General features: G+C 44.1%; 1 protein-coding gene and 1 long non-coding RNA gene across 15 annotated transcripts in view; one reads left to right on the forward strand and one right to left on the reverse strand.

Moving 5' to 3' along the window:
- MAPK8IP3 (mitogen-activated protein kinase 8 interacting protein 3) overlaps window positions 1-5,586 on the reverse strand; it is a 52,110-nt gene extending 46,524 nt beyond the window's left edge. For all 13 annotated transcript variants that reach the window (XM_090277295.1, XM_090277290.1, XM_090277287.1 and 10 more), the window contains exon 1: window positions 5,101-5,586. In XM_090277295.1, coding sequence (XP_090133421.1) covers window positions 5,101-5,418 — 318 coding nt within the window. In that variant the 5' untranslated portion in view covers window positions 5,419-5,586. The remainder of the gene's footprint in view (window positions 1-5,100) is intronic.
- A 196-nt stretch (window positions 5,587-5,782) lies between these two features.
- Window positions 5,783-18,648, forward strand: LOC150009483 (uncharacterized). Of its 2 annotated transcripts, none has more exons than XR_016511176.1 (4): window positions 5,783-6,019; window positions 8,879-8,932; window positions 9,352-9,542; window positions 17,902-18,648. It is a non-coding gene; the product is annotated as an uncharacterized LOC150009483 (long non-coding RNA). The 2 variants fall into 2 exon arrangements; XR_016511177.1 differs by having other exon boundaries at window positions 5,783-5,955.
- The last annotated feature ends 37 nt before the right edge of the window (window positions 18,649-18,685 follow it).

Genomic DNA, 18,685 nt, shown 5'->3' on the forward strand with positions numbered 1-18,685 from the left:
ATCACTATCTGGATGTATGGCTGTATCCCCCCCAATATCTCCCCACCTGAGTGCCTACCCCAAGACAGAAGGGACCTAAATCCTGAGAGCCTGCAGCCAAGCCTGGCACTCAGAATATTTTGTTGAATGAGTAAATGGATGAGTGAGAAGAGGTATAATTTGCTTCTGTATAAGTTAACTCTGGTTAACTGTGGCTAGAGAAGGCTGGGAGAGGGGAGAGTGGCTGGGGAGACCAATATGATAGTGGCAACTAGAACCAGGATGGTACAATAAAGATTTAAAAAAGAAGGCATATTGCCCTGGCCGGTGTGGCTCAGTTGGTTAAGAGCATCGTCCCGTAACTGAAAGGCTGCGGGTTCAATTCCCAGTCAGGGCACATACCTAGGTTGTGGGTTCAATCCTGGTCCAGGTGCTGATCCCCAGTCTGGGCATGTATGGGAGGCAACCAATTGATGCTACTTTCTAACATTCATGTTTCACTTTCTCCTTCCTCTCTCTTTAAAAGCAATGAAAAAAATGTCCTTGGATGAGGATTTAAAAAAATAAATAAATAAAAGACATATTGAAACAAAAAATTGGGCCTAAAGAATGCTGGAACTTAGTGAGCGGATAGATATGGGGGGTGATGAGGATGGCCCAGGGGCCCTGACTTTTAACAGAGCACAGGAAACAAATGCCTAGAAAATCCCTTTGTGCTGCTATTGACAGTGCTCCTGGTTTGGTCTCTTGCAGTTATCTTTTTGTGCATTTAACTAGTCATCCTCCCACCCTCACATAAGGGGAACCTGAGAAAAGGAACCCTGTTTCACACTTGTGTGTCCCCTCCCCAACACCCATCTTGCATACAGTAAAGATTTAAGAGATTCTTAGACAAGTTCATCATCACCTCTGGGGGCTTCCTGAATCTCGGTCTGAGGTCACCTGAAAGCCACAAAATAACTGGCCTGTGATGTCACAATCATCAAAGGTCATGAAAAGCAGAGAGGATTGGATCCAGAAGAGAGGAGACCACGGGAACATACAGGTCCTCTAAGGTCTTAGCAGAGTGAGAGGGAGGCATGGAGAAAGAGTAATGTGGGAAAAAGTTCACACCTGGGAATCTGGGTGAAAAGTATGATTTTTGCAACCTTTCTATAAATTGTTCCAAATAAAGTTTTTTAAAAATTAAAAAAAAAACAACCAGATATTAAATTTAATTTAGAAATCCCAGTTTTGGAAGAATTTGTACCAGTCCTTGACCCCACTAATGGCCACCAGAGGGTTCCTGCCCTGGCAGGAAGAGGCGCAGCAGCAGGGCTGCAGGCAAGAGGCCTCCATACCAAAGCGGGCATCTGCCCTACATGTTCACCCCGGCTGGAAAGTGCCTTTCTTTGCTCTTGTACGCCTTTTCTTTTTCCTTTTTCCCATTTTTTGAGGAGAATTTTGGTGTACTCCTAGTGACCCTGGTACAGCTACAATGGGCCAACATTTGGAGGTAATTAGAAAAGGCAGCTCAGGTCACCAAATCTTAATGGCTTCATCTAAAACAAACACACAATTTTTAAAAACTGCTCTTAATATTACAATATGGCAGAAGACGAAATCACATACCTTGTCCAAGCAGAGGTGAATTTACTATTTGTAATGTGGGCAACAAGAAGAAAAACTTCGGATTCAATGTAGTAATTCGCTTACGAAAAAAAGGCAAGATGATCATATCTATGGAGTAGGATTACAGCTTTCCCCCCACCTCCAGCTTAATCCGATCTGAATGTTCTTCTATGAAATGGATTACTTTTATATAACGAGAAAACAGTTTTGGGTCAAACTTTCTTTCAGTTGGATGCTCTTCTTATACAGCACCAAATGCTGCAGTTATCAGCAAACAGCCACATATATGTTTCTTTGACATTTACTTGGGTTGCTTGTGATGAGCAGTGGTTTCTTCAGGGCAAAGAATATTTTAAGGCAAATGATGGCTACCAAACTCACACCTATCTCTCAAATGTTATTTTTCCTCTCATCAGCTAAGTGCTTGACTACTGCAAGAAAGGGGGCTCTTTGCTGCCCAGGGAAACAGCATGTGAAGCCCTCTGCTCTCTCCAACCTTGGGTTACTACTGAGGGGCATCTACTCGCTCTCCAGCCGCCCCAGTCAACTGTCCGTTTCCAACCTTCGTTTTCTAATGGGAAAGAACTTGGTGGATTTTGGAAAAACTTTCAGCATTTTTTAGGCCGCCGTAAGAAATCACAGAAGCCAGCAATAGGTCCAATTAGCTCTGCAAGCTTGAGTAGGATTCACTGGTCTCAATTACAAGGGTATAACCTGCGCAAGGAGACTGAGACTAAGATGTCCAGTGCTTACCAACCAAAGCTGCCCTGAAAATCCATCAAGGTGTTCCTCCCTGACTCTGCTACGTTTGTCTCGCAGCAATTCTGCAGAAAAACAAGAGCCAGTGATGGGACCTGGCACTTAAGATGAAAGTGATCTGCTTCGTCTGGCAACCCACTTGCTTTACAGAGGTAGCCACTGTAGCCAGAGGAAGGAACATTGGTCACCGGGTATGCAGCTCCCAAGGGCAGGGCTGGCGCTCAAGACTGCATCTGCGGACTCCAAGGCTCAGACCCTCTTCCTGGACCCCACTACCTTTAGCTACCATCACTCCCATTGAATGAGTGGTCCTGGGACCAAGGAGCCACTCTAGGACCAGAACATACTTGCAATCTCTCACTGCAGTTACGATGGGCAAGAGGTAGAGGACAGGGTTGTTTGTTCTGCTCAAGACTTAAAAAAAAATCTGAAGATTCTGTCTGCTCAGAAGGCTGCAGGCGGCTCAGGTTACCCAGCTCTGACTAAGCCTTCTGGAGCGGAGTGGTCGGGATGCTGGAGCTACTCTGTAACATGAACATGTCTGCAGCCTATGACGTGCCAGCTCTTGTGTTATCAGACACACATCTGTGATCTCAATTCCTGCCTAGAAAAAGAGGCCAATTCGTAATGCTCAGTGATCCTTTCCACAAAACTGAAAATGAATGCCTGCTGGGTTTCATAAATGAGCTACAACACCAAAATGGTTACAAGATTTGGTCCTTTTTTTTTTTTTTTTTAAGTTGTAACATCACTTGTGGCCTTTCCAAGGGTGGACATCTAATCACAGCCTTGATGCTGGCTAGCCAGGCATTTGTTTCATGGTTCTCTGCTCAAGAAACTCTGTGCAGTTTCTCCGAATAGCTGGGGCAATGGTGGGGTTTGGCCTTGAAGGCATTCCCCTCCAAACCAGAAGCCCACCCCCCCCAGCTCTCTTAGTCCAGGGGAGTGGAGGTGAGAGATCACTTGTGGTTGCACTTCAACTGCACAAAACAGAGCAGAGATCTAATCTATGCAGAACTAATCTTAAACTAGAGGTTATGATTCTTAGCCTTACGGTTGTCCATCTTGGTTTTTGCCTTTTAGTTCCTTCTCATCCTCTATGTTGATCACATAGGTACTGATGAAAGAAAACAAACCTACTTGAAATCTCAGTTAGGCATCAAATGGCCAGCAAGAGTAGTCAGAGAAGTGGAGGGTGCTGCCCAGCACTAGAGAGGCAGCCACAGCCCCATGTGTGAGCAAGGGAAGACCCAGTGCTCCAGTCCTCAGGGAGTGCAGCTTTCTTATCTTCCACAGCACCATGGCAAGGAAAGAAAAACCGAGGCCAGAAGTCAAGAGGCTGGGTCCTGACCTGGCTCTTCCAGGGCATGTGACCTTGGTATAGCCCCCCTACTTCACAGAGCCAGCTCCTTCCCCTGTAAATGCTTAGGGCCACTCTGAACTCTAAAATCCTATGAGCTTTTGCATCCCCTTGAGAGTTTTAAATCAATTTTGGTGGAGTTTGGCACCCCAATTAATAGACAACAGTTTCTTTACAGATGCATGAAACCAAAAGCAAAATAAATCACTCTAAGTAGGACTAATACAAGGCAGTGCTAATTTTTATAAGCATCCTTTAAACCAAACTAGGTTATAAACCACTCTGGTTCAAGAAAATAAAACAATATACTGAAACAATCCTCTATTTCAATGCTAAAGTCAAGAATGTGTTCAGCCAAATTAATTGAAAAGTTTAACTCATTTTGTTAGAAACTTCCTATTCATAAATCAAACAGCATTACCTAATGCCTAGAATAACAATGTCAGGTCTTAGAGATCATCTGGGGCAACTGACTCATTTAACTGATGGAAAATCAAAATGCAGACTAAGCAGGCAACATGGACAAGGTCACAAAGGCAAAGCAGGGATGGCAATCCTCATCTCACATCTGCTTGGGTCTGCCACATAGTCAGTGCTAAATATCTGATGGTGAATGAATGAAGTGGTATTCCCTACAATGCACGGTTCTTCTAACTGGTTCACAAATAAGTGGTTCCCAGGTTATGGAGGTATCCTAGAACATAAGTATTTCAAAACTCTACCTTTAGCTTCTAAGAGCCAGACTGAAATTTCTGAACCTTTTCCACCTAAACTAACAATCTTCCCAACTGAGGGAACCACAGGGCAAAGAAATCACCTCTGGAAACCTGGAGTCTTTCACCTGGTGCCAGAGAAGCAGCCTAATTGCAGCTTTAGTCATGTGTTTACATCAATTATCAAATTGACCCATGTCACAGACCTTCAAAACATTGGACTAGGGACAAGGAAAAGATCTGACAACAGACCTCTCCTGCTGCAGAACCCTAAGAATCTCGGAAATCCCTTTCCTGGGAGGGTTTAGAATTGAAACAAGAGGTGGCAATTGGGGTCTAGTTTGCGAAAAACAAACACCAAAGCAAAAGAACTGGCAGTCTGGAGCCAGAGGTGGATACGAAGGGGAAACTGAGGCTTGGTCCGAGGCTAGGGGCTGATCAGGCTACAAGCTCCACCGGTGAAACTAAGTGGTTCGGGGCTCTAGCCACTGGGCTGGAGCAGCAGGCGAGGAGGAAGAGCGGGAGGGGGTGGGTGGCCAGGGCTCATTCCGTGGGCTGGGCTAACGGGCCCCAGTACTTTGGGGGCCGTGCTGGGAGGGGCTGGCGGGGCAGGGTCCCCGGGTGGGGCGGGGAGTACGCGGTCCACGGGCGGGTCCCCCGCGCGGCCGGCCCACGCACCTCCTCGGCCTGCTTGCGCAGCGCCTTCTCGCGCTCGTACTGGGTGAGCAGCTGCTCGTTGTCCTCACGGAGCAGCTCCAGTTCCACCTCGTGCTCCTGGTTCTCGCTGAGCACCGAGTCCAGGTTCTCCAGCACGTTCACCACCAGCGGCATGAGCTCCTTGACCACCTCCTCATCGTAGCAGTGGATGAGGCGCTCGAATTCGCGGTAGATGGAGCCTGCCAGGCCCGACACCCGCTCCGACATCACGGAGCCGGAGCAGTAGTCGTCCTGGTACACCACCACACCGCCGCCTTCGTCCATCTGTATCTCCATCATCGCGGCCACCGCTGCCGCCAGCGCGGCCCGCTAACCGCCGGCGCGTCTGCGCTCCCGCCCCTGATGCCCTTAGTCCGCAGGCCGCGGATAGTAGCCTCGGTTACAGCAGCTATCGTTAAACCTTCAAGGCTCAGTCGCAGCTACAGCTGCTGATGCTGATGCTACGCCCGTCACTCAGCGGGAGGAAGTCCCGCCTCCAGGAAGTCCCGCCTACCTGGAAGAGGGAGTGGTGCCCCTCAGTCCCGCCGCACCCCTGCGGCACCGCGCCGCTAGGGGGCGCAGGGGCCTTTGCATAGGAGAAAGTCGGCCTCTGGGCCGGAAGCTCAGCGGAACAGGGCAGGGAGCACTTCCGGGTAGGCTGTCACCATCGCTACCCGGTCGACACCGTTTATGACATTTGGCGTGATCCCATCAGCTCTCAGACACTGTCCCGGACTTTTAAGTGCCTTAGTATCATGTCCCAAGAACATATACAGACGACCGTGTACGACTTAGAGACTTAAACGGACATCCGTGCGCCCACTTTCCCCTTCAGAGGTGACCATGGTGCTGATCTAGTGTACTTTGATTTACCGTGATAGTTTTATTACATGCCTACAAAGTAAGCAGTCAGAGTTTCTCTTCAAATACAGTAGTCCCTCTCTATATCGCGGTTCACTTATAGCGGCCTCACTATCGGGTTTTTAAAAAAATATATATTTAATTATCGCAGGTTTTTCCCTATATCGCGGGATTTTGCGATACTGTACGTATGTTGTTAAAGTTACTAGGTTTAAGAGTGTAGAATATGTTTAAGAACATAAGTAGTGTTTATAAAAGTGTGGAACTTGAAATGGTATATAAGTGTGTGGGAAGGGGTTATAAAGCTTTAAAATATATATAAATACTAAAATAAATGTAAGGTTCCTACTTCGCAGATTTTCACCTATCGCCGGAGGGTCTAGAAAGTAATACCCGCGATAAGTGAGGGAATACTGTAGTGGCTACTATCCATACTGCCCCTTTTGGGATTCCAGTTAAGTGCAAGTTTCCCGTCATCCTAAAGTCCAGTTGATAAGTTCTTTCATTTAGTCTACTTGACATCCTGCATTTTCCATAACTTTTTCAGATTTCCCAGTTTCACTTTGGATATGTATAACCTATTCAATTTATCCATTTTGTTATAAATTTTAATGGTTATATTTTAAATTTCTACTTCTATGTAAGTTTATTATCTTCTATCAATTTGGACAGACTCATTTCTTTCACTTTTAGCTACTTATTTTAAATCTCTAGTTTTAAAAAATCTCATAATTAATATCTGCAACCCTTGTAGGTATGATTCTGCAATCTTTTTATTTTTTAGGTATATTTTATTGATTATGCTATTAGAGTTGTCCCAATCATTTCCCCCTCCACCCAGTAAACCCCTTCCCTCCAGCAATTCCCTACCCCTGCCCTTAGTTCATGTCCATGGGTGGTGCATATAAATTCTTTGGCTTCTCCATTTCCTTTACTATTCTTAGCATCCCCCTGTCTATTTTGTACCTACCAATTATGCTTCTTGATCCCTGTATCTTTTTCCCCATTCTCCTGCTTCCCCTTCCCTGCTGAGAACCCTCCATATGATCTCCATATCTATGGTCTTAATCCTGTTTTAGTTGTTTGCTTTGTTTTTGTTTTTTTAGATTCAGTTGTTGATAGTTGTGAGTTTGTCATTTTAATGTTCATAGTTTTGACCTTTTTATTAAATAAGTCCATTTAACACTTCATATAATAAGGGCTTGGTGATGATGAACTCCTTTAGCTTTACCTTGTCTGGGAAGCATTTTATCTGCCCTTCCATTCTAAAGGATAGCTATGCTGGATAGAGTAGTCTTGGTTGTAGGTCCTTGCTTTTCATCCCTTTTAATACTTCTTGCCAGCCCTTCCTTGCCTGCAAAGTTTCTTTTGAGAAAATCAGCTGATAAGTCTTATGGAAACTGCTTTGTAGGTAACTCTCTTCTTTTCTCTTGCTGCTTTCCAGATTCTCTCTTTATTTTTAGCCTTTGACAGTTTAATTATGGTGTGTCTTGGTGTGGTCCTCTTTGGGTCCAACTTGTTTGGGACTCTCTATGCTTCCTAGATTTGTATGTCTATTTCCTTTGCCAAATTAGGAAAGTTTTCCTCCATTATTTTTTTTGAAATAAGTTTTCAATTCTTTGCTCTCCCTCTTCTCCTTTTGGCACCCCTATGATTTGGATGTTGGCACTTTTGGAGATGTCCCAGAGTCTTCTTAAACTTTTTTTTTTTTTTTTTGAATTTTTGTTTCTTCATTTTGTTCTGGTTGAATGTTTATTTCTTCCTTTTTGTTTCAAATTGTTGATTTGAATCCTGGGTTCCTTCCCATCACTGTTCGTTCCCTATATATTTTTCTTTATTTCACTTTGTATAACCTTCACTTATTCCTTTATTTTGTGGCCGTACTCAGTCATCTCCCTGACTATCCTTATTACCAGTGTTTTGAACTCTGAGTCTGACAGGTTGGCTCTCTCCTTTTTGCTTCTTTTTTGGAGTTTTCATGTTCTTTCATTTGAGCCATACTTTCCTGTCTCCTCAACATGACAGCCTCCTGTGTTTGCCTCTATTTATTAGATTGAACTGCTGCACCTGTTATGTTGTAAGGGGTGGAGCCAGGTATTGGTCAGTGAGGGGCCACCAGTTTCACCTCTTTGTGGCACTGTATGTGGGGGAAGCGTCAGAGAGGGAGCAATGCCACTTGCTTGCCACTTGCCCCTTTATCAGTCACTCCATCCACTTCCTATATGTGACTGGCACCCCTCTAGCAGTTGCCCTCATGATGGTTTACAGAGTGAATGGGTTTGCCTATGTTCTAGAACCATGGGAGCCCTCTAAATGGACTCTCCTGAGAGATGGGAGGTTCTTCCGCCACCCTAACCCCTAGTGGTTTTCATAGCCAGAAGATATGAAGCTTTATTTTCCTGGTGCTGGAACCGTGGGCTGCGCGGTCTGGCCTGGGGCTGGGATCACTCCCTAAGAGTCCCTCCCAGCTTTTATCTACCACACACGAGTGCAGGACTGCTTGTTCTGCCAGCCAGCCACAGTGCTGTCTTGTTGCCACCACACCACGTCCTCTTCGCCCTGGATCCCTGGCTCTGCTCCTCCTACCTGACTAGATGAACACTTCCCCTTTAAATCTTGGTTGTTGAACTTCCATGTAGTTCAACTTTCTTGCAGTTTTGGTTGGTTTCTTTGTTTTGAGGTAGTTGTAATCCTTATGGTTGTATGAGGAGGTGAAGCATGTCCATGTACACATCCATCTTGGCCAGAAACTCCTGCAATCTGTTCTTTTGGTTGACTCTTGCTCAGGCTGTTTCTCCCTTCCCTTGAGATACTATTCTGTGGAACTACATATATGAAAATACTTTTAAATTTTAGAATTAAAAATGAGTTGATCCTGAAGATTTCTTTTCTTTCACAGGCATGGGGACACCATGAACCCAAGACTTACATTTTCTGCTTGGGGGGCCCACAGGTAAATTCTGACCAAAGCCAAACCAAGTAATTAATGGAAAGGGTTTTTACTTAATTCTAAAATGTATGTTTCTCAGAACAAAATTTCAGATGGTACCTTTGAAATAAATGGGGGTTTGTAGGGCTCTGGAGAATGATTGGGTTTGTAGAGATACTGGCAAATAATGGGCATAAATAGGAATTGATTATGGGACTGAATGAACTAAAAATATTGTTCTTGTGACTTTGTTCAAAATACTGCTGACTTAAAAAATAACTTGTTTTCATAGAGCTATTTGGTAAATTGTAGCAATTTTGAAGCACTTGTATTTTTCTCCCTGCTAGATCCCTCTAGAATTTGGAAACTCTTAATGAGTATTGTTATTTTCATGGCAATATATTTGTTCACATGAATTCAATAGTAATCTGATTCTCTTCCAGTTTCCAAATATGGATTTATCAACCAAGACTTTGACTGCAATGTCATGTCGTGTTTGAGAGAGACATGCCTAGCTTCTGGATGTCAGCAACAAGGGCTAAGGAATAAAGACTGACCTTGAAGCCAAGAAAATCCCCTTGGAGAAATGACCTGATATCTTGCTTATTTACACGGTTCATGGTAATCTTTCCAGGTAAGGAGCGAAGGTTGCTTCCCTGGGGGATAGCAAGGAAGATCCTCAAGAACTTGAGTTTACCAAAATGTGGAGGTATTGCAGGCAAAGCCTGATGCCAACTGTGTGGCTTGATTTTTCCATCCTGAGGGGCTAAAGTTCCATCTGAAAATTCCTTGTAATATTCCAGCAAAGTAGATTTAAGAAAGCCTATATGATCAATTGCTATTCTTGTTGTGTTCATGCAAATAATCAGGCTGAATTGAAACTAGACTTAATACAGTAAATGAATTGGTCTTAATTTGGTTCTTCAATAAAAATGAGGGTGATTTTAGAAGAAAAATTATGTTTCAATAAAATCTGTAACACACGATTATGGAAATTAGACTCTAATCCACTGAACTGTCTGTAAAATTTTATTTTTCATCTATAAACAAGAATGGATCCTGAATTTTTAAAATTTTCTTAAGTGTTTCAGCAAACCTTCTAACTTCCATAGAAATGGAAGAAAAACTGACAGTGGGATTTGTAATAGTGGAAAACTATAACAGTGGGAAATTATAACCCACCCAACCATTCTTTTGACATTGTTTCTGTAAGTGCTGACTCTAATATGTAGCTTGTAGATGAATAGCATGTTTGTATAAGAATCCTAAGAACTAACTTCAAAGGATATAGATCCCGACCTTCAGGCATCCCAGCTCTGGGAAATTTGCTGACCTTCAACCATGGAACCAGGATGTTGTGAAGACAGGATGACTAAACTGGTATGATGCATACCAGACCATCACTTTACTTATCCAAAGGGACTGCTAGTCTTCACGCAGAGAACTTTTCGAGCTCCTTCTTTGATCTCTTTGCTGTTTCCCTCTCCCTTCTTATAAAAAACCTCCGCCTCTACTAAGAGGTGGAGATGGGCTTTGTGACATGAGTCCCCCATCTTCCAGATGGGCAGCATCTGCAAACTTCTTGAGTACTGGCTTTCATAGCAGCAGGGGCCAGACCTGTGTTCAGTTACACACGCACCCACTAAAAGATAAACTGTGGTTTCAGTCTTAGATTCAGACTGTCTGAGCTTTGATTCTAGCAAGGAACTTAATTATTCAGTTTCCAAACCTGTCAAACTGAGCCTAAAAATATTACCAACCTACTAGGCATGCTACGAAGTAAACTAATCCATGAAAGGGATTTAGCACTATCTTTAGCAAAGAGGAAGCATGCAATAAATGTTACATAGAATTGTTAGTTTTATTCTCAAAATGAGTCAGGACAAAGAAATTAAGTTTTTTGTTTATTTTTTCCTGGTGAGGAAGTGTGTGGTATGTGAGAACATGAGCCCCTTCCTATGCTCCCACCCCACCCTGTGGGAACATGATGAAGGCCATCTATAAGCAGATTGTGGGACCAACCTTGGGAACCTGGCCAGCTCCTGGGTCAAGAAAAGGTCAAAGAGAAACTGCTTCTAGGTGAGACCAGACTAAACAACTGCAGAGAAACAGCTAGCATTTTGATCTCACACAGCATGTCCAAGAACATACCTTCCCCCGCATGCCCTGTTTGCTCTGTTTTCTGTATGCTACATAACCCTGTGCTGGGAAAGTCTGTTGCAGAAAACTTTACCAGCCAGCCACCACCAGTGGGCACTTAAGTCTAATAAACCCATGTCTTTCACAGCCAGTCCTCTGGGTTATTTCTTTGGAATTGGTGAGCAATACTCTGAGGTTTTCTTGACCCTCAGCTCTTTGCATAACAATTGGCATAGTGGGCAGGGTTCCAGAGAAATTCCAGAGTCTAGGGCTGGTAGAGATAGGATGAAAGGGCTGTGCTAATGTCATGGGGGAAATCCGTTTGGAAAAGGAGCTCTGGGTGGTATGATGTGGCAACTCTGATTGATACATAGGGGCCCCTGCGTGAGTAAGGTAGGACACCCTGAAAACACCAGCAGACTATTTTCGGTCCTGGAATCAGTGATGTGGAAGCTGCCACTGGCAAAATGGAAGGAAAATTTACATATGAGTCTTGAGCACCCTACATCCTTCTCTTGGAAGCCTGGAGGCTGCTGCGGTCTCAGGGACAATGAGGGAATGGGTGCAGCACCTGAGCCCTGTGCAGGCTGCCTGAGCAGCAGGGGCAACTGCCCCACCTCAATGTGAAGGAAAAAAGTGCCACTTTAAAACCTTAAGTGATGAAGTCTCCCAAGCCTGGTACCCTTCCCTCCTCCAGCCTCCTTATGACACTAGGTAATTAGACAGCTCACCTTTAAACACACTAAACAAATACAATAATCACCAACAATCTAAATGGATAGTTTATTTAATATATTTTAAAAGTTATTAATATAAAATACATGTTTATTTTGCCTGAGTTTACAGAAATAAGTTCATGTTATTTATCTGTTACAAAATTTGTCAATAAAAAGGCTTAAGTGGCAATGACCAGTGTGGCTCAGTTGGTTGGGAGTCATCTTGCAAAGGGAAAGGTTGTTGGTTCAATTCCTGATTAGGGTACATGCCTGAGTTGCCAACCCAGTCCTCCAGTTGTGGTGTGAGAGGCAATCAATTGATGTTTCTTTCTTGCATCGATGTTTCTCTCCCTCTCTTTCTCCCTCCCTTCCCCTCTCTCTAAAAATAAATATATATAAACAAAACAAACAAATGGGCAAACTAGAACCAGAGGCATGTAAACAAGGAACAGACTGACAGTGACCAGATGTGGGGGGGGCGGGGGGAGGAGGAGAGGGGAAGGGCCTAGTCAAGGAACTAGTATAAATGACCCACGGACATGGACAATGGGGTGGGGATTGACTGTGGGAGAGGGGGGAGGTGGGCGGAGCAGGGGAGAGAAAGAGGGAAAAAATGGGACAACTGTAATACAAAAACAATATGAAGAAAGAAAAAGAAAGGAAGAAAACCTGATTGGGAAGCCTTACAATGAAAATAAAGAAGCTTCTTCGTGGCAAAATAAATAAATAAGCACATAAATTAATATTTTTTAACAAAGGCTTAGATAATAATTGACTTTAAAATCTCATAGAATTAAGAATAAATAAATGCAACTAAAATGAAAGGTTTTTGATAAAGCTTTTCAGTAATAATTATATATATACCTAAATATAGTTTTCTAAAGTCTCTGGTAACTTTAAACTTAAGAGTTTTACAAAATTACTAATAAAAATGATTAAATAACTAGGTATTGTGAAATAACAAAACACTAAAATGTTAATCGATCAAGTTTACCTACTTTTGGCTTCTTATTACAGAGAAGCTAGAAAATAACTTTGGATCTGTTAAAGAATATATCTTGTCTTTATTGGAAGTATGTCTCTTAAAAATGTGAGTGCATTTGCCAATGGAAAAAAAAGCCTGTCTCTGCAAGTTATGAAATGTATTTATAAATTCGCCAACTTAAAGAATTCTGATTACTTATTTTCGGTTGTCATAAAAACTAAGGTTCCTAAGAATTAAAAATTCTAATAATTTGGAAAACAGTATATGACTTTGGTAATAGAACGTATAAATTATAGTAATATATTTTTAACAAAATGAGAGGGGAAAATAGGTTGTTCTAAAGTTAGTTATTTCTAGGGAGGATCTGGTCATGAGGGCAGCGTAGGCAGGCATAGCTCACCTTTTCCCACAACCTCATTAAATTACAACTAAAATATTGAACCATCACTCAGAACCACCAGACATCGAGTTGAATGAAAGTCTGACAACTACGGAAATAAAGAAACCACGTTATCGAGACAGGTAGGAGGGGCACAGATGTGGAAAAGGCTGGTCCCTCACCCATGATGGTGGATAAAAATTTGGGAGGGATATCTCTGGAGTGAGGGGTTCCCAGCCCCACACCAGGCCCCCCAGCCCAGGGTTCCAGTGCCAAGAAGGTAAGTCCCCACAACTTCTGGCTTCAAAACCCAGTGGGGATTGAGTCTGTGGAAGAAACTGCTGGAACTACGAGAAGATCCTCTGGAAGAGTCCACACACGGACTCACCTACTCAGACTCACTCCCTCTGAGCTCCAGCATGGGGGTAGCAGCTTGAAAGGCACCAGTGGCATACTGGGAGAAACTGAAGTGTCTGGCATCAGGATGAGCAGAGGCCATTGTCCCTTTTCTAAACACTCCCCCTACAGAGCTGGCAAGCTGATGTCATATCCGAGACTCCATCAACCTGGCTAACTCTGTTTGACCAACCTTGGAGATGCCCAGAGACTCTGTTACACCCCGTTTACAGGCCCACCCAAGCTTATTTTCCATATGAATAGCTGGCATTGGCTCATGCTTCACGACTTCTTATCCTCTCGACTTCTTATCCTCTCGAAAGAGCCAACAGCTGGTCTCAGGCACTATCAGCAGCCAGTTTAGATTCACAGCTTGGCTTCACCTGGGAATCTCCAAGCCCATCACAAGTTAAAACCATCTAAGATTGCTTTATAGGTCAGGCAGAATGCCATGGGCAAAACACAGGTGGGGGATGACCTTGGCCTGCACCACCTGAGAAACCTCAGTGCCAGTGCACCCAGTAGACAACTACAGACTACGCTGGAGCACCACCACCCCGCCCCTGCACAGCTGAGCCTCCACAGAGGGCGGAGGTTGGTGATCACTGGTCATTACCAACCCTTGCAGCTGACTGGCCTGGGTAAATCCCTCCAATTGATCTGCCAACAGCACCTAAGGCTCAACTACAAGAGGAAGGTGTACTCAGCCCACATGAAAGGCACACCTCAAGTACCCAGTTTGGGTGACTGGGGAGGCTGTACCACTGGACCCGTCAGGACACCTATTACATAAGGCCAAGCTACCAAGACAGAGTCAAAGCAGCTCTATCCAATACACAGAAACAAACAGGGAGGCTGCCAAATTCAGAAGGCAAAGAAATATGGCCCGTATGAAAGAACAGAACAAAACTCCAGAAAAAGAACTAAATGAAACAGAGATAGCCAACCTATAAAATGCAGAGTTCAAAACACTGGTGATAAGGATGCTCAGAGAAATGATTGAGTACAGCCATAAAATAAAGGAAGAAGAGAAGGTTATACAAAGTGAAATAAAAAAAAATATATGGGGAACGAACAGTGATGGGAAGGAATAAACATTCACCTGGAAAAGAAGGAAACAAGAATTGAAACAAACGAGGAGAGGATTAGGAACCTCTGGGGTAACTTTAAACGTGCCAACATCCGAATCGCAGGGGTGCCATAAGGAGAAGAAGAACGGCAAGAAATTGAAAACTTATTTGAAAAAACAATGAAAGAAGACTTCCCTAATTTGGTGAAGGAAATAGACATACAAGTCCAGGAAGCACAGAGTTCCAAACAAGCTGGATCAAAAGAGGACCACACCAAATGCCAAAGGTTAAAGATAAAGAGAATCTTAAAAGCAGCAAGAAAAAAGCAGATTTACCTTTGTTACCTACAAAGGAGTTCCCATAAGACGATCAGCTGATTTTCTCAAAAGAAACTTTGCAGACTAGAAGGGATTGGCAAGAAATATTCAAAGTCATGAAAAGCAGAGACCTAAAGCCAAGACTCCTTCAGAAAAGCTATCTTTCAGAATCGAAGGACAGATAAAGAGCTTCCCAGACAAGGTAAAGCTAAAGGAGTTCATCATCATCAAGCCATTGTTACAGGAAATGTTAAAGGGATTTAAGAAAAAGATCAAAACTGTATACATGAAAATGACAACAAACTCACAACTATCAACTGAATCTAAAAAAACCGAAACCAAAAACTAAGTGAACAACCAGAACAGGAAGAGAATCATAGATATGGGGATCATTTGAAGGGTTATCAGCTGACAGTGGGAAAGGGGAGAAAGGGGGAGATGATGCAGGGATTAAGAAGCAAAATTGGTAGGAACAAAATAGACAGGGGGATGTTAAGAACGGTAAAGGAAATGGAGAAGCCAAAGAACTTACATGCACGACGCATGGACATGAACTAAGAGGGAGGAGAGATTGCTGGAGGGAGTGGGTTACTGGGTGGAGGAGGGCAAAGGGAAAAAAAACTGTAACAACTGTAACAGTATAATCAATAAAGTGTAGTTAAAAAAACAAAAAAATAGTTATTTCTGAATGAATCCAAGAAGAGGTCAAGCTGGAAAGGGACATTATGTTAACCTCTTTTTCTCTCCAAAGTCTGTAAGAGTGTGTTCTATGGGTGGTATTGCACCTAGAAGCACAAAGATGGGGAATAAACTCCAACAAAATACAAGGGCCTGGGCTATCTGTCAAGTTATTGGGTGTTATCTGGTCTGATAAAATGAAAGTATTCCTTAATGCTGTTATAGATAAAATACAAGCTTATCCCTTACCCCCTAGGAGGAAAATGTTGCAAGAATTTGTTGGGTTACTAGGTTATTGAAGAGCCTTTATCCCTCATTTAGCCCAGATACTGGAACCTCTGTGTGCTCTTATAAGGAAGGGCCAACAGCAGGGTTGGCAGGAGAAGCATCAGCGGGCTTTGGAGGAAGCAAAAGGCGCAGTTAAACAGGTACAGACCCTTGGTATCTATGATCCAGCCCTACCTGGATAACCGGATGTACATGTAACCCAGGAGGGGATGTCATGGGGTCTTTGGCAACCACAGGGGAGGCTCTGCACCCCAATAGAGTTTTGGTCCCAGGTATGGAAAGGGGCTGAAGAAAGATACAGTCTAGTAGAGGAACAGTTCTATGCCGCCTACCAAGTCCTGCAAGCCCCCGAGCCTATACCTGGAAGCTTTGCTGTGACGGTGAGGACCACCTGTCCCATCAGGGGTGGCTGTGCGATGCGTCTCGCACTCTGAAGTCTGGCGTAGCACAGACACAAACTATAACGAAGTGGCGTGTTTACCTGCAGTAGAGATGCGTCCATGCAACATGCCCTCTTAGCCAGGAACCGCAGATGTTGCTGGGGCCAGTCACCTTTGTGTCAGAGGAGATGCTGAAGACTCAAGAAGAGCCTATTGGTCCTTTGCCAGTGAAAGCTGGTATGGTTCCAGTACCACCCGAAGCACGGTATGCTGATGACTCATGCATAGGGCAGCCCCCCAAATGGTATGCTCAGGACTGGACCATCAACAATAGGCCCCTGTGGGAACAAACCATGTGGGTTGACATATGGATGGTTGTACAGTCTAAGGAGCTGACCCTATATCATGTCAGAGGTCATCAACTGTTACAATGTCTAGGGAATGATGCATCCGTTCACATTCAATGGCTAGAAGAGGCCCCAAAAGACCTGAATACATGGCTACAAAGGAAAATGAACACGTAGGGCAGAAAATCCTATGGGTAACAGCCAAAGCCTGGGGCCACCCACTGAAAATGACTGACATTGTTACAACTTGCCAACAGTGTTCTGTATGTGTGGACCAACATCCATGTCCCTTGCCAGCAACAGGACATTATGTGCAAGGCTGGGCTGAGAGCCACAACAGTGAATGGCAACTGCACCTCTCTTATAATCCACAGGAGCTGGACTGAGAGCATTATAATGGACTGTTGAAATCAATGCCCTAAAATCTGAGGGAGAGTTGTTTCAAGGATACACAGATCATAAGACTCTCTGATGTACTACTTACTAACCACGAATAAAGCCCCCAACCAGACTGACCTGCAGCGTTCCAGATGCTGCAGAAGTGGGCAACCCCAGTGAGAGTGCAAGTTCAAATAATGGATACTAAGATAAGACCTTTTGGGGGAGGTCTTACCTGTTGTTGCCAGCACCCCAGGACGTACACCGTGTAGCTAGTGTTAACCTGGCCCTGGGAAACTCAAACTGGTACTTGCTGGTGTGCTTTCTCCTAGCCCTATGGGGGGAGGGTCTTGCCCAGGGCTTGCTTTTACAACCTACCAGAATCCTGGGAAACTCATCGGAGTCGGCACCTTAATTAGTCCCACGCGGCAGTCACACTGCTGCCCTCACAGCTGCTATCCTAGGCCGGGACGTCGCCGGTATGGGATGAGAGGCTAGGGAGACCGCCTGAACAAGCCACTCTTCTTACACTGAAGAGAGCAATGGCCTGTTATACTGCCCACCAGTGCTGATTTGCCTCTGTTGGTGCCTGCTAAACATCTGTCTTGCCCTTAGTTCAGTGCAGGCTGACAGCTTTGCAAGATGGGCTGATGAAGTAGCTCTTCAGTGCAATGTGTTGGACTGTTGGGTGTGTCCGAAGATGCCCCTCTCTGCTACGGCTGGGCTGCCTTGGAAAACAAATCCAGTCAGCCTTAGAGAAGGATCCCATCTCAACATGGTTTGGAAAGTTGTCTTGGGACTCCCTATCAGCTATATATACTCTGATACTTTTGTGTCAAGTCCGTTATTACTTTGCTCTGTGTTATATTGTTGCTGTAGAGTATGGATACAATGTCTCACCCATCCTCCTCTCTTTCCAGGATATAAGCCGAAGACGTAATAGGCAGATGGTAGAGAGCAGAGAAGGAAGATACCCATGCTGGGATAGAATGTATGGTATGGAAAAATTTGGGCTGCTTCCCAAGCTCCAACTCCCCCTCTCACATCTGTGGGAATAGGATGAAGGCCACCTGTAAACAGATTATGGGGCTGGCCTTGGGAACCTGGCCAGCTTCTGGGTCAAGAAAATGCCAAAGAGGAACTGCTTCTAGATGTGAGCCTGGATTGTAAACAAGTGCCGAGAAACAGCTAGTGTTTTGATCTCACACAGCCTGAGCACAGGAACATCTCCGCCACCTCCCCTCTGCCCCTTTTGCTCTGTTTTCTGTACTCTACATAATCCTGTGCTAGGAAAGCCTGTGTTGTGGAAAAACATCACCAGGCAGCTGCCACCAGTGGGCACCTAAGTCCTAATAAACCCAAGTCTTTCACAGCCCGTCCTCCACATTTCTTTGGAACCGGCAAGCAATTCTCTGAGGTTGCATCACAGCAACTTACAGAGAAAGCTATTAAGTGCTTTGGGGAATGTTTAAGACCCCTGCCTTCTTGGACTTTTTTCAAAATTTGACCCCTCTGAATTCCTGAAACAGTAAATACAGTAGGGCAGCCCCTACTACCAAGAGAGGTCAAATGGCTTGGCCATCAACTTTATTAGTTTTTATTAGGAACATTAGACATATTTGTTACTTGAAATTGGTTGAAACAAAATGAAGTTTTAACATGACGACTTGATGCTTACTGGAGAATGCAACTAGAACACTCTTG

This window comes from Furipterus horrens, unplaced genomic scaffold (genome assembly GCF_987537825.1).
Source record: "Furipterus horrens unplaced genomic scaffold, mFurHor1.1.pri manual_scaffold_5, whole genome shotgun sequence".
Taxonomy (NCBI): Eukaryota; Metazoa; Chordata; class Mammalia; order Chiroptera; family Furipteridae; genus Furipterus; species Furipterus horrens.